This window comes from Oenanthe melanoleuca, chromosome Z, assembly GCF_029582105.1.
Source record: "Oenanthe melanoleuca isolate GR-GAL-2019-014 chromosome Z, OMel1.0, whole genome shotgun sequence".
In the NCBI taxonomy this organism is placed as follows: domain Eukaryota; kingdom Metazoa; phylum Chordata; class Aves; order Passeriformes; family Muscicapidae; genus Oenanthe; species Oenanthe melanoleuca.
Genome location: NC_079362.1, coordinates 57,636,977 through 57,660,413, shown reverse-complemented (window position 1 = coordinate 57,660,413; position 23,437 = coordinate 57,636,977). Strand labels below are relative to the sequence as shown.

Genomic DNA, 23,437 nt, shown 5'->3' with positions numbered 1-23,437 from the left:
GTAAATTTGTCCATTCCTTTTAGTCAGTAGAATGCAACACTCACTTCTAAAACATGATTTATATAAAGAAAGGTGTCCTAGATGCACAACTATTCTATAAACTGAGATTCTGCAGAAAAAAAAACAAACCAAACTCTAAAACTGACATCTAATACAGGAGGAGATGTTGATTAAAAAACATCATACTGCAAATCCTTGGAAATAGATTTGCAGTAAAACCCATTTTATAGGCTTTCTTCTTCTGAAAAGCTTCTATCCTCCAACTTCTGCTTCAAGACTAATGAATTTATGAAAATAGTGTTAATGCACGACAGCTATTATAAAGTACACCAAAAGTTCCAACTCAGAGTTGTGAGTTAATGGATTTTAAATCTAAGACATATGAGATTATGTAGAGTTAGAATCCTAGGCTCTAAGAATTGTGATCAAGAAATAAGCTGGTTATTTGAGTTTTAGTCTCTGTGAAAGAAGGAGATGGTCATACAATGTAAAACACCTTCTTATAAAAGAGGGCAAAAAAAGCTATGACATATCACCACAATGAATTTAAAAGTGTGGTATATTAACACACTATCTTCTTTACTTTAGTTCCTGTTTCCATCTAGTAGAATATGAAGGCAAGATCACACAGGTTTTGCCTAATTTTCCTCTCATATGAAGTAATAGCTGAAAATAATTTCAGAAAATAACATTAGTCATCAATCATTCTCTGTAGTTGTGAGTGCAAACAGCTTATATCACAATCCTTGCAAATCAATCAGATATTAAAGAGACCACTCACAAAATAGGAGTAATTAAATAATCCTTACATATTAGCAAATAAGAATGGCAGCTATCACTCAATTAAAAGCATAGGACTAGACTAAATGGTTTTGCAGATGGCTGATTGTTAATTTGGAACAAGATGTATTTGTGTAAGGAAAAAGAGCAATGTTAAGGAAAGATTTGGCTCTCCTGTCAAGAAAGGAAGATAAATACCATTATTTCCTCTTTGAGGAAGTGCTGGAACAAAACTGTCACAGATGTGTCACTAATAACCAGTAGGTCAGGAGAGAAGTTATGCTTAAGGTGGAGTAAAGGGTGAGGGTAAACAGATTGCTCTACAGGGGTCAAAGAACACAGCAAAAAAACCAAACCAAAATCAAAATCAAACCAACCAACCATCCAACGCCCCCAAAATTAAAACAAAACAAACAAGAAAACAAAAACTAAAACAAAAATCACAAACAAAATATTTCTGCTCAAAGACCTTGCTCAATTTGACAACTAATGGCGTTACACTAGAAGCTTCAGTACTACAAAGATAAGTATTATCCAAATTTAACAAGAATTAGCTCCTACTTACATGCAAGACTACACCAGATGCTCCATTTAGATGACAAACATACGTTTAACCAGACCAAAAAAAGCAGCAACTTATTCTGCCTTTATTGAGTCTTCCTCCTGATGTAGATGTACTTTAAAAGAATGTCAGCTAGCCCTCCATTTAGTGAGGGTCTTCAGAACAGTCACCAAGATAAAGCATAACAAAGTTTGGCTTGTGGGCCTCATGATTCAAGGCAAATAAACCCAGGGGAGGCGATGATGTTCAGTCTTGGCAATATCAAGACAACACAGGGCTTTAACACAGAAATAAATGTTAAATTCCTGAGAAAGTTAATATTGAAAGTGAAGTTTGTATTGCCTACAGTTTAGGGTTAGAGAATCTCTTTTTTTTCTGAGATATTTTATCAAGCTTACAGTCTTCTCTGCATTAGCTTTCAAGCTATGTTTTTCTAAACTGCACCCTGAAAGGAACAGGCAAATTTACCTAGCTAACCTTACTTTTGTGCTCCTACCCTACTCATCTTGCATATTTGCACTTGGTTCAGCTGCAAGAAGGAGACATACTCACATAACTTCTGTTATTGAAATAAGCTTTTCTAAAGCATCTCCCAGGACAGGAGCGTGGTTAAAACTCAGTCTGTGAGATTATGGCCTCAAATAAAATTCTCTCCCTACAGTTCCTACAAGTTTTTCAAAGATATTTGTATTTTTCACAGCCTTGGGACTTGTGAGCAAATGGACCTTTTTGGGTTTTTTTTACCACAGTCATGGAACTAGATCTTTGAAACAAAAGAACAATCAGTTCATAAAAACATATGACTTATTTTCAATTTCTCATCATGAAAACTAATTAGTAACTTTAACTGCTGTTTAAAATAGACTCAGGAAGGTTACACATTTAAGTAACAATACAGAAAAATTCAACAGGATAGCAGAAGGCTTATTGGCAGACAGTAAAATTATTTCAAAGGGCAGATAGATTGGCTTCAATTTTTCCTCTGTGATTTAGGAAGTGATGGCAGAGATCACTTAGATGGGTTTCCACTTTTATGCATGACTTGTTTCCAACCAGTCTTACTCATCATTATACTTCATGGATTAGTGAAGTAACAAAATATATGTGAGTAGTCTAGTTATAGTAGTCATTGATAGCATGTAAACATACACAGAATACTATGGCACAGCTAAGATTTTCTCACCCTTGAAGATATAGCAGAAAAGGTTAGAAATGGCCTCAGACCATTTTTAAAAGGAATTTTTATATTTTCTTAATATTTGGAAAGTGTACTTTTCCATATCAAATTTGCTTAAGAAAAGGATTATTGATGTCCAAGTATTTCTGTGAGAACAGATCATGAAAACATGTGCTGTTCAATATCACAATGCCCAAGAAACAACCCAATCTGTTAAAGAAACCACCTTGTAATGTACATAATGAAACTTATTGACTGGCTAGGAAGGTACAAATGCTGTCAATACTGCATTACATTTTCTACTAAAATGTCAGAAATTTGTTGGGATGTCAGCTGTCTTCTCTCTGGCATAGACTACCCTGACATTCAATAAGCTATGAAATGCTGTTCTTCAAATCTCTAATGGATAGCATGAAATCACGACTCTAGGTACATACAGGAAAAGGGCAATGCTTTAACAGATAAAAAAGTGCTCTCAGAATGAGCTATGTAATTTGCACAATCAGGTTATAGGTACACTAGATCTCATAATGCAAAACTAACCAAATCAAGAAATGCATGTACGCTACAGTGCCACTTCAATACTTGAATTCCATTTTTAGAGGAACCTCAAGGCTTTAAATTTTTCTGATAAAGTATATTCTGTTGTCAAGCACCCAACTTTGTACAACAATATGTAGTAAGAAAATAGGGGGAAAAGGCTGCATTGCATATTACAATAGGTCAGCATTACATAAAGTTAATGGAATTTCAAAGGAAATTCACTCAAGCTATAATGCACCATATAAATCAGAACATTGAGAATTGGTTTTCAAAAATAAATCTGCCACATTAGGGTCAGCAATGTTACAACTCGCCCCTGAGGCATGTTAACTGAAGTTCTTGTTAATAGATCCCTCAGGGCAGACAAGAATGACACAACACTGAATGAATGGTAGGGTTTCTATAAATAGATAGATAAGACAGACACACATAACAGGTTGATTTTAGAATAATTTGGTTAAAATGGAAAGAAAGTATGTAGCAGATTGGGTTATCTACAGAAATATAGCAAAATAAAAGTATAATGATTATACTTGAGAAAATACACAAGGAAAATAAAGGGATAAGAGCAGATAGTCATGAGGAAAAATATCACCACCCTATGAGACCTGATTGCTGCAATTTAGATGTCCAGGTTACAATTTTGATCCATCTGGGGTAGAGGAAGTCCCTAAAACACTTTCAGGTGGGAATGCCCAGGTATTTCCCCTCAGGGAGGAGTTTTACAATGTCTCTTGTCACTATGTGGATCACGTACAGTCCTCTGATGGCAGTCCCAATAAATGATCCCTGTTTGTCATACCAGACCCCTGTTTGTTATGCCAGCATAGTTGAGCCAGTTCTGCCTTAACAGAAGGGATGAATACCCTCAGGCCTAGATGTGAATGTGTCTGTATCTCTCAGGATGGGAGAGAATTTTCTCCCCCTGCCAGTTGTATAAGGGAAGAAATTGGCATGATAAAAAACATTGCAGGATCTGCTTCTTGGAGGTGTTTTCCCTTATCTGTCTCAAACCCCAGCTTGCTGCTACACAAAGGCGGGTTTGTTGTGGCCATCCTCTGGTGATGGGTGCTCATGCTCTCTGCACCCAGGCTGCTTTTATGCATGTTAGAGGTTTTGTGACCACATACCCAAAAACAGTCCCCTTCCCCTCTGGCTGAGGGGTACAAACAAAGCAAAACCTGCTGCTTTTGCAAACGGCCAATTGGTTGTATCATTAACTTTTAATATTACAGTTTCTCACAAAAAGCAAAGCAAAATCCAGTGTTTCATACTTACTCAAGCATGTACAGGAAGTCAATTCCTCACACTATATGTGTACTAATACAGCCTAGTTTATGCAAGACACTGATTTTCAGGGAGGAAAAAAAGCTGTTGACTAGTTACAAAGAATACATTACATACAAATACATTTAGACTTTAAAATGATAGTCAAACCAAACCACAGCAAGTGTACATTATCACCCATATATAGGATAATCCCCTTGAGTGTGTGGTGGGTTTGTGTGTTTAGGTTTTTTTGTAACTGTTTTTTTTTGTTGCTTGGTTTAAAGTAACAGACATTTAAAAAAAAAATCTTTACAAAAATACTGATAACGGTTCACATTACTATAACCTCAATACTTTCCTCCTCTTCTTTCAACATTTTCTACAATTTTAGCAGTATCCCCAGTAGTTTTTTTTGAGTAACCACATGCTGCTCAGGCTCCTTTTGCATGTGATCCATTGACAATACATTCTCTGTTCATTTGCTGATATATTTCAAACCATTTACATCCGAAAGCTTCTGGTTCTGTGAAACGGTTGAAAAGGTTTTTTTAAGGCCCACATCAGTATTGGTGGTTTCTGTTTAGTTTTTTCAGGAAATAGCATCGCTTCAGTTTCAGGGCTAGGAAATCGTACTCTGTACACTTCAGGGTAAGATTTCTGAAACTAGAAAAGTACATTAATTCAAATTAAGAATTTGTTCAAATGCATACAATAAACTATTAAAGTGAAGATTGCATTTCTGAAACAGGGAAATTATTTGTCTAATGGACTTTCTACATCTTTATATATAAAACTAGGCAATATTTCTGATTTGAGTTGATTCATCACACCATAGTTGTTCTAAATTATTATAAATCTTGAAATCCCCAAGTGTAGCCACTATTTTCAATTTCAGTATTTCTCTAGAAGAATGTGTCTAAGACTTGATAAATCTTTTTAAGTTGAAATTAGAAACTGTGGATAAATTTTTACTTACTTGCTTGAGCTTCTTCTTTTTATCTTTGACAGATATCTCTTTATTCATTACAATTTCTTCCAACAAAGCTGCCAGTGGTTCTTGAGAGCCAGTTGCCCTTTGGTATTCAAATTCACCTGTAGTGATTTGGTGACAAAATGATGGAGTAGGAAGTGTTGCATCACTATCAGCCCCAGCATATTTTATCTGAAGATACAGTAAAAAAAAAGAAAAAAAAAAAAAGGTAGCTATATTTTCTGCAAAACACTTGCATAAACTGGCTTAATCAATTGACTACCCCAAGACATTAGAGGAAATACTGACTAGAGACCTTAAACTGTAATTATTATCTCCAGCCCTAATTGAGTGAGTTCCAGTAAGACAAAAAACATGACACAAAGGAAGCCTGTTCAGCTCTTGAAACAAGTTTAGAGTTTTCCAGTAAAATATAGACAAAAGAACTAAAAATCATCATTGAACAAGAACAAAATAGGTATCAGGAAACAGAAAGATGAAAAAACTGAGCAAGTAAGGATTGTTCTAAAGAAAAAAAAAGGCAGAACATTAATAGAAACACTTTATAATCATTCCATCTTCTTCACCACCACAAACATAGTTTGTCCATTCCATGGGAAGATAATGCTGACAAACAGGAAAATATATTCTTGTTCTTGTCTCTAAACAAATTCAAGACTTGTTTAACTTCATTTAAACATGTAGTTATGGTTGAATACCAGTAGTCGAAATGAATTAGCTCTTCAAGAGCTAACAGAGGCAGAACAAAGTCTTTTAAGAACTGTTGATCTTCAGAGAACAAAGGATAAATTCAATCTAGAAACAGAGAGACATAAGAGGTTTTTTCACTAGATACTTACTTGGACTCTCTGGAGATGTACAACATGATCCTCTATGGAAGACTTTAAAGCAGAAGGAACACTTAAGATCTCTTGATAATTATCCATGAGAAAAGATACTAGTTTAGCAGCAAGAAGTTCATCCAAGTCTATCTCATCCTTTGAGCAGAGAATACAACGGGAAAACACCTGAACTATCTGAGAAAAAAAATCACATAATTATCATGCATTTTTGTCTTTGGAAGTGAGGAGAAGAGAATCAGGCTACATTTAAAAACTGATATTTTAGACCAAATATTTAAACATCACAATATTTACCATACTTAAAACATTTCAATATTAAAAAAAAAATATTATGTACAGTCACGTTTTGTGAGTGCCCTGAAGATTGCTCCTGCCTCATACAGATAGTCCAATCCTGACTTTAGATATAGAATGGATGAATTACATTTTATTCTCAAGATTTTGTCAAATAGCCACTCCACATGGCTATTTAAAAAGGGCATATGTATTTAGAGATTTTTTTTTTTTTTTAAATAACACAGAAATTTAATAGAAATTAGGCACCAGAGGGAAAACTTAATACAACTATTCTGAAATCATCAAATCAAGTTTCAGGTCCAGTTAACTTTGTGTAGTCTTGTGCTCAAGAGCTCGGTTACAAGAGTTTCCGCTTGTGCCCCAGTCACTTGTAACATTAATATCACAGAAAGAAATAAAGATTTCTGTCATGTACCATATACCACATTGCTGAATTAAAACTTACTACAAAATACGCAGACTTTAAGGATTCACTTATAAAAACACTTCAATTAAAACAATATTTTTAAAGAAAGACCACTTACAGGAAATTATAACCTTGGCAGTAAAAAATTTAATTATTTTAATCAAATACTATTCAGAGTTCACTACAAACTTAATTGCTGTGGAGCACATTTAGATTTGTGCATGCTACCATAGGATTTTTACAGAATGGCTCTGCAGCTTAGTGTTTCATTGCACTTAATTTTCAAAGACTTTTAAATTAACCAAAATAAATACATGTTGTTAGCTAGCTGGAATTGGAACTGTTAAGTTATGCCTAATAAGGTGTTGTAAGCATCAGTGCAGTGATACAGTGATATATATCACTACAGGTCCTAGAGAAGAAGCATTAGCAAAAACTGGAGGTTACTTTAAGAGACTTGTGTGTGTGGTGAAAAAAACAGCTGGGATTTTAATTTTTTTGAATGGCTGAAAACAGATAAATCAGAACATTCAGTTCCATGTTTCTAGCTATGACTGAAACAGGTAGTCTTTTTCATTCACATTGCAGTGATAAAGAACAGAGGCCTCATCTGCTTTTTTTTTGGTTGATTTTGCATGGTTTTGGGAGTATTTCATTTGTTTGTGCTTTTTTTCTACTCAGTAGAGAACTCAGTGGTGATTTAACTTTGAAAGGTAAGGAAACCTCTAAATTCTGAACAAGTTCTTTGCGTGCTCACAAATTACCATGAAATCCCACTTTATTCAAATTCAGATAAGCTTCTCAAATAGCTGGGATAGACAAGCAGGTTCCTTTAACATGCAAACTGTATTTTGTTCATACTCTCCAGTAAAAATCTTTAACCTGTGCTGCTCCAAAAGCTTATTCTGGCCTTTTACCTTATACTTATACATACCAAAGTTCTGGTCCTCATTGATTCAGAAAGAGGTGGCAAATCCTGGTTTAGACTAATTCTTGCCATCATTCTCACCAACAGCTGTAGTCTTTTTCTATTCTCTGGTGGCAGTAGGAGACAAGATATCTGAAGAGCTTCCACAGCCTTGCTAGGTTTTTGCAGCAGTCCTGGTTTATAAGAGATCAGGTTGGGAAACATTCTCAGTTACATAGTTCCATAACATCTAACATAAAATTTCTAAATCTAACTCCCAAAACTCCTTTCTTACTCCTTCAAGACTGCCTTAGAACTCCACTCCCCAAAGAGACTAGAAAGATATCACTAGAACTAGACTACTAGGACTTGTTTAAATTTTTAGAAGATTTTCTTCTCATGCACTGGAAGACATTGATAGTCATAACCAACAACTCTAGATATTAGAATACATGAAAAATTACAACATTTTGTTTCATCCTGTGCTCTTTCGTTACCTTAGCACTAAACACAACTCAATGGTACGCACAGATACAGCAACCATGTTAAATAAAATGTTAAGTTTGTGGCAACAACCAGAGGGAAAGCAAATGTGCTTATGCACCAGTGACAGCTATAAAAATATCAACATGTGCCTCACACCTATAAACATTAGTCTATACCTAACTGTCCTTACAGACTCTTGAGAAACATTCCAGATATCATAGTAGAGATATTTGAAGAATGGACAGGAACAGTAGAAAGTAGTTTAGGCACCTATAGGAAACCACCAAAATACCATCTTATTTTAGGTTCATAAGGCTCAGCCAAGGAAGCATCTATTACAATTTTGCCTAAATAGCACTAGTATCAGAACAAGAGTCAGGAAACAAAATATCTGCATTACTGAAATCTAACTGTAATTTCTGTTAGAAAAGGAATAAGGAAGAAAACAGAGACTTTTTGTTCCACAGGACTATAGAAGATGTAAGAGATCCCAGGAGATTATATAGACCTCTCCACATGTTCAGGGGAGGTTCATCTACAGGAAGGTGCTCAGGACTATGTCCTCTCATGTTTTGAACAGCTCCAAAGACAGACCTTCCACAGCCTCTCTGGTCAAGTACTTACACTGTTTGATCGCCTTCCAATTAAATTGCTATTCTTCATGAAACTGAGGTTTCCTGAGCTTCTGTTCCTGCTCATTGACTCTTGCCCTGTCATTGGGTATCACCAACAGAAGCCTGGTTCCTTCTTCTTTACTCCTTCCATACCAATCTTTTATACAGATTACTTAGATTCTCCCTGAGCCTTCTCCTCTCCAAACTAAACAGTCCTTGTTATCATTCTCTTCCCACATGACATAGGTTCCAAGACTTTAATAATTTTCGGTTTGCTTCACTGGACTCACTGACAAGTGCTGAGGAAACGTCACTCTCAACCTACCAGCAATGCGTTTTACACAGTTACAGATGCTGCTGATATTCTCTGCCTCAAGGACACACTGCTGGCTCATGGTCACATTAGTGCCCACCAGCACTTCCAAGTCCTTCTCAGCAAAGCTGCTTTCAAATCAGTCACCCCCAGCATTTACTGGTGCATGGGATTATTCTTCCCTAGGAGAGGACTTGACACTTCCTCTTCTCTGAACTTTATAAGAGTCCTTTTACCCATTTCTGCAGCCAGTTGAGGTCACCCTGGATGCTACTACAAGCCCCTGTTGCATAAGCTACTCTTCCCCATTTTAGTTATTTGCATGCTTGTTTAGGGCACTGTGCCCTTGTTTAGGACAGAATGATGCCATTATCCCAGTCATTAACAAAGTGTTAATCATTACTGGCCACACTACCAGCCCTGGGGTGCTCCCCACTGACTGCATCCAGCCAGCCTTTGTGCCACAGACCACAACCCTCTGAGCCCATCAACTGTACCAGTTTCTGAGTTTACCTCACTACCCACCTATCCAGCCTGTGCTTCCTCAGCTTGCCTATAAGGATGCAGAGGAAGACCCTGTGGAAAGCTTTACAACTCTCAACATAAACAGTATCCACTGCTATCCCCTCATCCACCATTTTGGTCAACTCCACGGTGTAAAACATGGAAATTGCTTCTTATTGAAAAAGAAGTGTGAGGTAGGTAAGGCATTCCAAGAAGAGGGATAAAGCTCTTAAGTTCATTTTCATAGTAAAGCTTTTTCTAATTTCAGATGAAGATTTAGCAAGCATATTAATGCATATGTTTAGAAGAGTAAGGAATGATTCCATATCAACACTCAACTTTTTTTTAAAGGGACGACAAAACTGATGTTTGACTTCTTGAAACATTGTACAATTTTCATTGATTTCCACATACACACTGGCATGAAGTCTTTCTTCTAATTTTACTTTTACGAAATACTGTGAAACTAAACTAGTAAAACTCGAAAGATGTGAAAAACAATGGAAAAGCAAACAGAAACAGAGTATGAAAGGAGAAGAATAAGTTTTAAAAATATCAACAGGAGTTGTCTAAGAAAAATAAGTCAGAAATTTAACTATATTCAGTATGAAGCAAGACTGACAAATCAGGACGTATAAAAATACTAAATTCCAGAAACAAAATTATGGTTATTCTGGATTCCTTTCTCGTCTCAGTAGTTTACTAAGAACAGTGTTGGTCACACAGAAAGAAGTCCAAAAATCTGACCTACTACAAAGTGGGCTTACTTTTCAACTCAATTGTTCTTTCTGAAATATGATTACATAAAATGTAATTAAGTATTTTCTCATTTACTGTGTTTCAGCAAGCCATCTATAGCATCAGAAATGTCAATTCTAATATAGTGTGAACCCATGAAAAATTCTAGTTAATAAATAGACCATTGCTTGTTTAAAGCACTACATTAGTTAATATGATTTCTAAATTTAAGCAACAAGTATTTCAATTCCTTTCAAATGTCGTATTTTCAGGGTTAAAAACAGTGCTTAAAGCCCTAATCCTTTATAATCTAGACTTCAGTCAAGCAATTTCTAAAAGCTTATGAGAGTTTTTAAGACATTTAAGCATTTGTAAAAAAGAAAAAGCTGTTAAAATCCATCTGTTGGGTGCTGAGCAATGAAGAGTGGCCTTTAATATTATAAAGACAAGCAATGAAAGATTTTTGAACTAATGTGATCAAAAAGATACAAAAAATAAAACCAGCATGTGATATTAAATAAATTTAAATATTAAACTGTTCTCTCTGTAGAATGGAAAGGACAAGTCCTGAAAAATTCATCTGTGATTGTATTTAAGTAAGGTAAATAACTCCAGGAAATTAACTCTAAAGAATAGTTTTTTCATTACATCCCAAACTACTTACCTAACACACTAACAAAAATATCAAAAAAGTGAAATGTGAGAAGGGGCTCTTTCATCTGGCCAAAGTAGTCCACTATAGTTTTGAAGACATCTCTTTCAAAGCCTAAGTACGTAGGCTGCTTCAGATCTGAACAGCTGGGCCCTACAAAGAACAAAATCAACAAAAATCAAAACAAAAAGAAGCAAAAAAGAGAGAGAACACTGATTTCCAGCCACCACGTGGACCAATGCTTTCTAATCCAGCCCAATGGATCATTAGAGAAAAAGAAAAAAAAGAAATTATTCTTTAAAATAAATGAAATTTTATTAATCTGCTACTGAACTGATCTATTCCCAATAGGTCTAGTGAAGATACATAGCAGAGCAAAAACATTGATAGAATAGTTAAATCTTCATATAATTCTTTTAAATAAGCTGCACTGGAAGGAGAATACACACTGACAAGTCTTTTCCAACTTTCTTTTAGAAAATCATCATAAAAAAGACTGAAAGTGAATATAAATGGGATTAAACAAAGTGGTGAAGACACAGTCAGTTCAATTTAATTTTTGGGGGTTGGGTTATTTATGGGATATTTTTCCCCTTTTATATTTACTTACAATTTGCTAGACATTTCATTGCAGATAATATCCAATGAGGTAGTTCCTCTGCACAGGAAAGAAACAGAAAATAAAAGGAGAAAAAAAAAAAATATTCAACTATTAGAGAAAAGCAAAGCTGAAAACACTTTAACATGCTCCTCCTGTGCAGTAAATCAAGTGACTCCAGAGGCAGGTAGTATGTTAATGTAGGATCTAGCTTGAATTACACCTATATTTCAGTACCCCCACTGCTTTCATGGTTACACATTTTGCCCTTGTAGCTCAATCAGCAAAACAGGTCATATCACAGATCTTTAACCTACTAGACTAAACTAGTTCTAGATACAGCTTCCCCAGTGCTATACAGTGAAATGTTTACTGTTTCAACATCATATTTAATTACAAATCTTATGAAAAACACAGTGGCAATAATACTGTGATAGATCAGAGGAGCAAAGATGCTTTATTTTTTTCCCTGATGTGCAAAACACAGTTTTAAACACAGTACAATCTTCAAAACACATTGACTGAAAACTCAAAACTCTCTCAATGTACGTTTTGGCTCTCTCACAATTTTTAATACATTTTTTTTCTTCATGTAAACACTCCAGTCCAGGTAGTTAAAAGGGTAGGGCCGAGAAAGTTACCTTGAAGTGATTAATATCCCTACATTTATAAGTGGTAAAAAGTTGCTGCTGTTTTATATTCATTTTTCCACCCTACTAAAGCCAGAATATGTTTAAGAGAGTAAAAATGGAATAAACTCTGACTCTTACTATTTGGATATCAGAGGAGAACAATAGCATTTTACTTTGTAAGAACTTTAGTTTTTACAAATGGGGTCACACAAGTATAAAGGTGCAACAGCTTAACGTAGATTAGAACTAATATTTAAACCCCAGTAGATTACAATACAAAAAAATTAAATGAAAATTTCTAAAATACTCACTTGATTTGTCTTCTAAAGTGACAATGCCTTGCTTATTGACATTATATACATTTTGAACTATATGTTTTGAATTCACAAGTTTTGTGTCTAAAACTTCATCCAGAGAATCCAAACCCAAGACCTTTTGTAATCTGCAAAAATACATAAACACACAGCTCATATACCATCTAATCTGGAAAAGGCAAACAATGAAGTATTAGGATACAATTCAGGAAAAAAAAGAGACCTTCATTTCATAGAGAATATCTCCAGTTGGATGACAGCTATAATGATAATTCAGTGCAACAAATATTCCCCACAGAACTGCCTAGATTTATAGAATATCCTAAATTGGAAGGGATCCACAAAGATCTACTCCTGCCTCTTCACAGCACAATCACAAAAATTATGCCACATGCTTGAGAGCATTGTCCAAATGCCTCTTGAACTCTGTCAGGCTTTGTGCTGTGACCACGTCCCTGGGGAGGCTGTTCCAGTGCTCAACCACCCTCTGGATGAGGACTCTTTTCCTAATATCCAACCTAAACCTCCCCTGACAAATTCAGGCTGTTTCTTCAGTACTGTCACTGGCTACCACTGAGAAGAGACCAGTGTATTCTCCTCCACTTCCCATTACAGATTGCGCTGCATTGTTCCCTCAGCCTTTTATTCTCTAAGCTAAAGAAGCCAGGAGATCTCAACTACTCCTTGTGTCCCCCCTCTAGACTCTTCACAACCTTCATAGCCCTAAAAAAGTTTTGTTTTAATACCTAGAAAATGTTTAGTAGTTTTAATACCTAAAACTGTACCATATAACTAAAAGCACTACCAACATGCTCCTGGAACCCTGTCAGGCTTGGTGCTTGACTGCTTCCCCAGGGAGGCAGTTCCAGTGCCCAGTCACCCTCTGAGTGAAGAACCTTTTCCTAATGGAGAAACGGAGTCCGAACTTCCCCAGGCACCACTTGATTCCACAGCCTTCTGTCCTATTGCTGGTCACCAGAGATCTTCCACATCTCCCCCCACTGCCTCTCTGGAAGCTGTAGGCTTCAATGAGGTCACCCCTCAGCTCTCTCAAAACTTTTGGTGACTCTACAGCTCTTGGCTCTATCCAGATGTCACTGCAGGCCCTGTCTACCCTTGAAGGAGTCCAAAGTTCCTTCTAACCGAGTATCATGGACAAACAATGTACATTTGATTCCTACATCCATATCATTTATAAAAACATGAAAGACCACTGGCCCTAGAATGGAGCCCTGAAGAGCCCCACTGATGACTGCTCACCAGAGAAAACCACATTTACTACAATCCCTTGTGCCTGACCTGAGCCGGCTGCTCTCCCAACAATATTATGGACTTATCAAGCTGCATGTTGGACAGTTTACCTAGGAGGAGATTGTGAGAGGCAGTATTTAGCTTTAAGTTTAAGCAAAGTATAAAGCTTTGCTTAAATGCGAAACAACCACATCAACTGGCTTCCCTTGGTTAACTAGGTGGGTGACCTTGTAATAAAAGAAAATTTAATTGATTATGCAGTATTTTCTCCTTCTGAACTGTGCTGGCTATGACCAATGATTGTCTGTCTCTCAAATATTTTTATATTAACTCCCAGAACGACCTTTTCCGTAATTTTACAGGCACTGAAGTCATACTGGCAGGTCTGTAATTACCAGGGTCTTTTCTCTTTGCTTTCTAAAAATTGAGAAAATATTTACCAGCTTCCAGACAACAGGGGCCTCTCCAGATTCCCAAGATAAATGAAAAAAAAAAAATGGAGAGAGATTCTGCAAAAACGTCATCTCCAGTTCTTTCAGTACCCTGGGATTAATCTCATTGGGCTTCATAGATCTAAGCACATCCAGCTAGAGCAGAAAGTTTCAAACAAATTCAGGGTCAGCTGTGAGTCTCCCCACATAGTCTTCCAAGAGCTGTAGGAATCTCGGTGTCAATTATCAAACTTTAAGAGGCCAGAACTTCCTGTCAGGTGAATGCTATTGCTCCCTGATCAAGCTGTCAGGGTTTCCAGCATCCTTCCACACAATCTGCTGTGCCAATCCTGTTTGCCCACTCAGGTCTTTTGGTTGCTAGAAGCTCTATAGGGGGTTTTATGTGAAGGAGAGGCTTGGCCACCACTGGCCCTTACTTGACCAGGTTTTGTCAGCTGCTACCATGGGTCTCTCCATTCCCCTGAAGTTTCCTTGGTTCAGGAAACCCAGGAGTACACATGCACTAAAGCCCTCTGCTGCCCATCATGCTGTCACCAAAACTGCTCACCTCAGTGCTGAGTGTGTTTCATGCAGATAATGTGCTAGGTTTCCACTGAAGTGGTCATTAGTAAGACCTCAACTATACTGTAATATCAGCTAATGTGTATTATTTTTTTTCCTCTGCAGAAATAGTCCAAAGCAATCACTTTAACTTTGCATAAGATGTTCCTTTTGAATATAGTAAAGAATATATGAATCTCAAAGCTTCAGCACTCAATTAGCTACTCAATTTATCTCATACAAAGTATTGTACATGCCTTTGAAAGGTTTCATAGCACTTCTACGCAAGCGCTTTTTATTTCCTAGCAACAAGAAAAAGAGACAGAAAAAAAATGATTAAACAAGACAAAACCCACACAACAAAGACGTGCATAAAAGCAAAGTCAAAAGTTAAAAGGTACTAAGCACAGTAAAGTTTTTTTGCAGGCTTTATTTGCTGAATTTGTTAGCCAAATAACAAATGGTTGAGTTAGTCTAGACACCATGGCTTTGCAGGCAGCTATGAAAAGCAAGTGGGTGAAATTACAAGTGTTACTACGGAAGACAGACAAGACTATTACTTACTACACAGTTTTACTATAACAGCAAATGACTCATAAGTATACTCACCGTGATAAAGTCATGGATTTCCATATCTCTTCTATATTTGTTTGTGTTAGCTCTCTGCGGAACACAAGTTTGCATGCTGGTACTTCCCCGATAGCTATGCTGTGTCGCTTGTACCACATCTCAGAGTTCTGAAATCAGAAAAAAACTCTTCTCATTAACTGGTGATTTTTCAAGTGTTAAACAGTATAAAATATTTATAATATAGAATTGCAAGTGTTCCTAAATTCCAATGAAATCTTCAGGATGCAAGTAAGTACTTCAGAGAAATTAAACATTTTCTCAATCTTGCACACACATCTTTTCTCAATTCCATAACTTGGTGAAAAATTATGCTGAAAAATTATGTGTGTCAGAATAACCATTAAAGTTCAAGAGTCAATGGCCTTCAATCCTATGTTCAGCTCCTACCTGTGATTAAAATCAGTTCATGTATCATTTTAAGATTAAACATCAGTTTATGGAAAAGTTATTGGAGAATTATGAGATACCAAAGAATTTGAAAAAATTAATCCTTGTTCAGTATATACTGAAAATAATGAAACATTAAGTTCAATAAAAGGTTCAATACATAAAGGAAGTAAGAGCAAATCGCTACACTGAAGGCACCCATCAGATGGAGTCCACCATTATAACAGTGTAATGTAAAGCTGAGAATGCAGGAGACCACTATCCTTTATGCAACCTTCATGTGCAAGCTTGATTCTTGAAGATTGTCATTGAGGTATCAATGGGTGGATATACTTTGCAGCTTGTATCAGCAGCATCCTTTTCAAGGCAAAACTCCTAATCATGCCAGTTCTTTGATTTACACTACAGACCAGTACTAAAGCACATTACAAGTATTCTTTGTAATCACAACCAAACCACAAAACGCACTCCAGGAATGCACTTAAATATTCCAAGCACTAATTGTCTTTCATTCCATGGCAGACTAGACTAGAGCTAGTTGAAAGCAAATAGAACCCTCTGAAATTAAGGGTCTGGTCTTCCACATCACTATTTCATGACACAGATCCTTGTTCTTCAATCTACACACAGCCACTAAGTGCTCAGATTGATGCTGAAGCTGTTCAAGGTACCATCATTTTCAGCTGTCTACTTGAGCATTCCAGTGGAAGCTAGACCTAATTATAAAAGAGGCAGCAGAAATAAACTTGTATCTTTGCCTCACTTACAGTCCACTGCATTAATCCAAACTGCCAATGGAAGAGATTTTGAGCTGTGCCAAACTCTATGCTGTTGCATACAAAGGCAGACTTTTGCTTATTCTTATCAGGCTAGGATGCTTGGATGGAAATTTAGAGCACACTTGGAGGCTGTAACACACTACACCTCCAACAGATATTTGCTCACTAACTAAAATACTCTATTCTATTTACTTGTCTTTGGCACCATCTTTTCTTCTATCTTAATCTTCCACCTACTATTGAAGTTCTAAGGACCACGTTTTTCCTTTTTAGAAGCTTGTTGTACATGAAGAGTGCACTTGATTTGCACACAATTGGACTGTAAATATGGAATAACCATTCATTCAGAACATTTAGAAGTCCAGCAAAATGGTAGGAGCTGTTTTTCCAAATAGACTGAGATTCATCAAGAAACCTAAGGCCAGAGTCATGCTCTGAAGGACAGTAATAAAAAGGCTAAAATCAAAGAAATCCTGAATTCACAAATTATTAGAACACACACATATAACATACACTGAACGAAGAGCTTAGAATATATATAGCTCCAGAAGCCTAGACTTTTACTATATCCAGGTGGACAGAGCTGATACAATTTTGGGTTACTAATAAAAGCCAATTTTTTTAACAACATTACAAAAAGCTGGATCAATCCAGATAAGCATGAGGTAGGATGATTATCCAAGCTTACAAAAGACCTGAAAAATCAGGACCACTTCTTACCCAAAACACATTCCTAATGAAAAAGGAAATTGAGTCAGTAACAGCCTTATAGCAGCTAGAAATGTTATAATACTGCATATACATGAAGCATCCAAATGAGAGTTACAGTGTGACTATTTTGTCTTGTAATATAATAAATGCCCTACTGGAATTAGAGCAAACTGGAATAAAATATAGGAAAATACACTCAAATTGCTTAGGACATTGCAATGTGTAGCACAAAGGACTTCTTACTTCTCCAAAACAAGCTTACTTCTCCAGCAAATGGTAAGAAAAACTTCACAAAAGTTTAAAATAAAAGTATTTTGCATTTAATTTTATAAGCAAGCATTTTGTGACACAGTGTAGAGGTCATCAGTTCAGTTTTGCTTTCCCACTTTGTTTGCTAGGGGAAATAAAACTGGGTGCCTTACCATTGTGACGGATTTCACTGGGATGTGCTCTTGAGAAGGGCCAGCCTTCGGTTCATTCCAGTCTGGAAATTTAATTACTTCCTTTCCACATGAAGGTTTCTTTGGATATGACTTCAGTGGTGAGGAAGGAGGAAATCTACAATTAGAGAACATTTTTAAAGTCTCTGAATGCCAACCTAATCCCTATTTACCAATGCAAAACTGTAGTCAGCCTTCACATGCAAAAATACAGCAAATGCTTTGGACATTCATAGCCCAACTTAAACTGGTGTTACGTGATATGTAAAACATTGTGGAGTGTCTTGTTTGCCCTCCAGCAGCTGCTCCAGAACAGTTTAGGTCCTTTCAGGTCCTTTGTACCTCCCATGACATAGCTGAGCCTGGGGTGAATGTCTGATATCCCAGTGCATCTCATATAGCACTAGCTGTCTTTACATAGACAACAACATAGGTCTTCACTAGAAGATGTTGATTCTGCTGTAAAAGCTGTGGGTCTGTTTTCCCCCGTGTCAAGTGCTTTGTTAGCATGCATTTCCTAAAGCAAAGCTAAATACCTAAGTTGCATGACTAACACTCGGATTTAGTTAGAGTGCATGCAAGTGTCCACATAAAAGTTTTGCCCACATTACCAGTTTCTTCTGCGTTTACATGCTTTCTGTGCGAAGATCATATCTTGCAGTTCTTTTCTGGAGTCTTTTCAGTTGGTTTTGCAGTAACTATTTGGCTTCTTAAGGCATTTCAAGAAGTGCCTTGAAGAAATTAGCAGAAGCCCTAAACCAGCCCTTGTAGAAAAGAAGGAAAACAATCTATCCAGCTTGACCAGCACTAAATTATTCCTAAGGTTAGGTCAGAGCATGTACAAAGGAACTAATGACAGCATATCAGAAAGACAAATTAGTTAGATGGCAACACCTTTTGAGACTAGCCCAGATCCAATCTTGTCTACTTTAACTTCCAGGTTTTAGATGCTGATATTCCTGATGCGTTAAGAAACTGATTAAGCCTCACTCACTCTTTTAAATCTGAATGTAAAAGACAGATATCTCCATGACTTTGCAACAAAGAGCTTGTGCACTGCTGAATAGCATGCATATGTATTCTACCAGAAAAAACACTTGAGAAATGCTCAAGTTTCTCCAAAATGTCACTCCATCCTATACAGGCACTTCAAACATTTAATAAGTTTTTAAATTAATTTTGTACTGCAGTTTGGTTAGTCCAGTACTGTTACACTGAATGGTTAAACACACTGATTCTTTTGACCACATACACTGAGCACATTCCACAGTGCTGTTCAACAGCACATCCACAACACAGAGATAGCACTTCTGTCAGACAAACCCTCAGAACCAGCAGCAAGCATCTCACTCTAATCCTGCAAGATTTACTCTGTTTTTAAAGGTGAGTCAGACTAGATAGCCGATGTTCAGCTGTTGAGTGTTCTCAACCATTTTTCAGATGTTCATTATTTCTTAAGAGTTTAATTTTAAAATAAAACATACCCACATATCTGCAGCCTTTTTCTTTTCCCTTACACTAGTCTCAGTAGTTTCCTGTTTCTTCTTCAGTTCTTCACAATTTTTATCTTTGTGTCATTTGTTGTTGTGATTAGCAACCAATCAGTAAAAGAATAAGTTCTTACAGGCAGAAAAAGGAGGAGCATTCCCCTTTCTCAGGTAGCATTACAGCAAGTTCTAGATGGAGAAGGACTAATGGCACTCAAAGTGAAGGACTGAGGAGCACACCAAGGCTGACACATCAAGATCAGAACTGGTTATAGGCAGCAACACTAGTTTTTTGTAAAAAGAGGAACAAGAGATACCTGTTTGTGTCCAGAACAAAGGAAACAGAACAAGATCAACCAACAGTGATGTTCCTGGTGAGTTCCTGACAAGTACTGCTGCTGAATTCCCAAAAGATTGCTATCACTGCAGGAGTGCTAACCCTTTTGCTCGTAATAGAATGGTTGGGATGAAAAAAAAAAAAATGTGTAAAGCCCAATAGCTTCCAAAACAGTAACTAACTTCTCATCCATTATTGTAGACTCAACTGAGCCAGTAGGTCAAGACACATTGATAAGTCTTTGCTATTTTTAGAAGTCACATTAGATCTTATATTCACATTTAATAATTGCCATATATTCTCACACAACCCAACTTTTGGCAATATTTCTTTTGCATACTCTGTGGACGATCAAGACAACTACACTTACACGTGAGGTTAATGAATGACAACTGTGTACCAGAGTGTGCAGCTACAGCATGCTAACACATAAATTTATACAGAAGGTTTGAAGCATTTAAGTATCTCCAAAGTAAGCACTGTCAGTAGAATTGACTAATACCACTACCTCCATTAGAACTGCGAGGAGAAAATAAAACGTATTTTACAACTAGCATTAGGAAAGTCCACCAGAGGGAGCTGCCAGGACATTGAATACATGACTAAAATAGGCTGGAAAAACATTGTTTAGCTACTTTATAGGAGAGAAGCATGGTTTGATACTTAAAGCTGCGAGTAATGTATATAGCTTATTTATGCACCAAGCCCAATGAGGAAAAGCTGACTGCAGTTCAAGATGCATGAAAGGTATGCATGTTTAACTGAAAAAGTTCAATTAGTAACTTAGTTATTTTTTCAGTGGGAGGGGCAGAAAGAACATCACAACAGAATATATAATGAAAGAGATCTGTTGTCCAATAGCAGATCAGTAGGCAGAGCACGTGGAAAATTAAATGAACAGAAATATTTCACCCAGTCAACTTCCACAAACTGCAGCTCAGTAAAGTCATGACTGAAAATACAAACAAATAAAAGAACAAAATAATTTGAACATATACTCATGCTTATGCAAAATAAACAAAAAACCCTACAGCCACACAAACAAGGCAAAACCAAACCAAAGAAATATAGCATAACACCTGCAGTTAATCCCATATTAAACTTTTAACAAGAATTAAGCCCCAGAAATAAAAAACTGAAGATCAACAGAGCAAAATAAAAAATTGACTTAATACATATGAAATGGGAATTCAGTACTATCCATTCCCCAAAGAGAATATTAAGAAGTCATTACCTTGAAATTAATATGTAAAACTTGAGTATGTAATAATAGCTATAATAATTATAAGCATAAATGTATTGCTAACCTATTTTCCCTAATGTTTTGCATAACAAGAACTCCCATTCCCTCAAAAGAAGGCTCACCATGATAGAAGTTACAAATCCATACTTGAAGTAATGGTCATCTTTAAAATCCTTCTGCACCAAACAGGACATTACAAGATGATACGAATTCAGAACCTGCAACTTCTGTCCACCTAAACCCTAACTGAGGTCACAAGAGGTCAAAGAATCCAGTCCACTAATGCTAAGCTTTTATTACAAAGAAATTTCTTCTCCTCTGTTAACAAGCCATCAGTTGAGATGCTCAGCAGGGATAAGTAAGCAACCGTCCTTGAGAATAAGCAAATAAAGCTTTGCCCTTTGTCCAAGGAGCAGAAAAAAAGGTCACATCATAAATATTCGATTCAGAAGCCCTTTCTCTTCTCTTCTCTCAGAAGAAGCGGAGACAGCAACCAAATTAGTCAGGGGGTTGGGGTGAAGGAGGACAATTGGAGCTGGATGACCAATGGCATCCTCACTTCCACCTGTGTATCTTAGTATGTACTCTCCCAGCAGCAACAAACCTGATGTCTGCCATCAGCAACTAGAATACCTTGTGAAAGCTGCAAAAGCTTTTGTTGATATTCAAAGAATGTAACTGAACAGAAGTGACCTTCAAGAATATTTCAAAACAGACAAGAAAACTGAAGGCAAACATTAAATCATGGCAGTTACCGGTTACTAAGTAAATCAAAGTCTTTAAAAGGAAAACACGTTAACCCCTTTTCAGAGGCATTCTACAAAAGCACTTGTGAGACATGAGCAAGAGTTATTATACCCTGTTTCCAAAAAACCAAAAACTTTCTGTCACCATATACAAGCTTACCGATATAAATGGCCATCGTCTTCAAAGTCCTCTTTGCCCCACCTTCCTTTAATATCTTCGATAACATGATTTTTCAGGAATTTTTTTAGCAGCTTAACCGTTTGATGGCGAGTCACTTCTGGGCCAAAGTTTTGGTTAGAGCCAAGTAGCTCATGCAAACAGTCCACTGCCTCCGAGGCTTTGAAGCAACGCTCGTAGCTCTTGAAACGACAGCGATGCTTCCGTAAGGGCATCCCAGCTCGGAAGAGCTCGATTATCTCGTTCCACTGGGGAAGAACAAAGCCAATCGTTACAAGAGCTCTTCTCCCAGGTTTTCCTGCCGCCAGAACGCAGTCAGCTGTGCAAGCTGAACTACACACTTTTCTGACCATCTGCGCCCACAAGAACATCGAAGCCTAAGCCTAGGATTTAAACCGTCGAGACCCGAGAACAAACATCCAGGTTTAGGAGGTTCAGATATTTAGAGCCCCATACTACCTGCGGATCTACCGATACGACTCTAGCCTCCTCTAGGTTTTACCGGAACAAAAGGCTGAACCTGCCGCTCAGCCCGGCCGGCCTCTGCCCCGCACCAGCCCCGGGAGCCCCGCCCCGCAGAGACGCGGCCTGGGAGCACCGGCCGGTACCAGGAGGCCCGAGAGCGAGTGGCCGCCGGGGCCCGAGGCGGGGGCTGCGGCGGTGTCGGGGATGGCGGCGGGGGCACTCACCAAGCGGGTGGCGCGGTACGGCCCGGGCCCCACCAGCCGCGGCTCCATGGGCGCGGCCGCGCCGGCTCCGCGCCGCGTTTGAATCCGGCCGGGCGCCGCCGCCTTCGCCCATTGGGCGGCGGGCGCCGCACGTGACGGGCCCGCGCCGTCCTTGATTGGCGGGGACGATGCGGCAGCGCTGAGGTGAGGGTCGGGAGCCGAGCGCGCGGGGGGCGCTGTGGGTGACACTGTGGGTGACACTGTGGGTGACACTGTGGGTGACACTGTGGGTGACACTGTGGGTGACACTGTGAGGTGCCCTGTGGAGGGAGCTGTGGGTGACGCTGTGAGGAGCCCTGTGGATGACACTGTGGAGGGAGCTGTGGGTGACGCTGTGAGGAGCTCTGTGGATGACACTGTGGAGGGAGCTGTGGGTGACGCTGTGAGGAGCTCTGTGGATGACACTGTGAGGTGCCCTGTGGATGACACTGTGAGGAGCCCTGTGGATGACACTGTGAGGTACCCTGTGGATGACACTGTGAGGAGCCCTGTGGATGACACTGTGGAGGGAGCTGTGGGTGACACTGTGAGGTACCCTGTGGATGACACTGTGAGGAGCCCTGTGGATGACACTGTGGAGGGAGCTGTGGGTGACGCTGTGAGGAGCTCTGTGGATGACACTGTGAGGAGCCCTGTGGATGACACTGTGAGGAGCTCTGTGGATGACACTGTGGAGGGAGCTGTGGGTGACGCTGTGAGGAGCCCTGTGGGTGACACTGTGGAGGGAGCTGTGGGTGACGCTGTGAGGAGCCCTGTGGGTGACACTGTGAGGTGCCCTGTGGATGACACTGTGAGGAGCCCTGTGGATGACACTGTGGGGGGAGCTGTGGGTGGCGGTGCCACAGCCCGCAGGCCCCGGGGGACCGTGTGGGCCGGTGTCCCACGGGAGCGTGCTGGCTCTTC

At 38.4% G+C, this 23,437-nt stretch overlaps 1 protein-coding gene across 1 annotated transcript; it reads right to left on the bottom strand.

The window, feature by feature from the left end:
• Positions 1-4,066: 4,066 nt before the first annotated feature.
• DEPDC1B (DEP domain containing 1B) lies at positions 4,067-22,578 on the bottom strand. The gene is made up of 11 exons (XM_056513776.1): positions 22,496-22,578; positions 21,789-22,054; positions 17,798-17,933; positions 15,478-15,605; positions 12,623-12,753; positions 11,692-11,739; positions 11,094-11,234; positions 7,802-7,968; positions 6,162-6,338; positions 5,308-5,493; positions 4,067-4,994 (listed from the first exon to the last, which is right to left on the bottom strand). The coding sequence occupies exons 1-11, from the start codon at positions 22,541-22,543 to the stop codon at positions 4,833-4,835; spliced, it is 1,590 nt and encodes a 529-aa protein (XP_056369751.1). The 5' UTR covers positions 22,544-22,578; the 3' UTR covers positions 4,067-4,832.
• Positions 22,579-23,437: the final 859 nt, after the last annotated feature.

Coding starts and splice junctions, on each gene's coding strand:
- DEPDC1B (XM_056513776.1), bottom strand. CDS start 22,543: ATGGAGCCGCGGCTGGTGGGGCCCGGGCCGTACCGCGCCACCCGCTTG. Junction 22,055..22,495: donor CGTACCGCGCCACCCGCTTG/GTGAGTGCCCCC, acceptor GTTCTTCCCCAG/TGGAACGAGATAATCGAGCT. Junction 4,995..5,307: donor AAAAGAAGAAGCTCAAGCAA/GTAAGTAAAAAT, acceptor GTACTTTTCTAG/TTTCAGAAATCTTACCCTGA.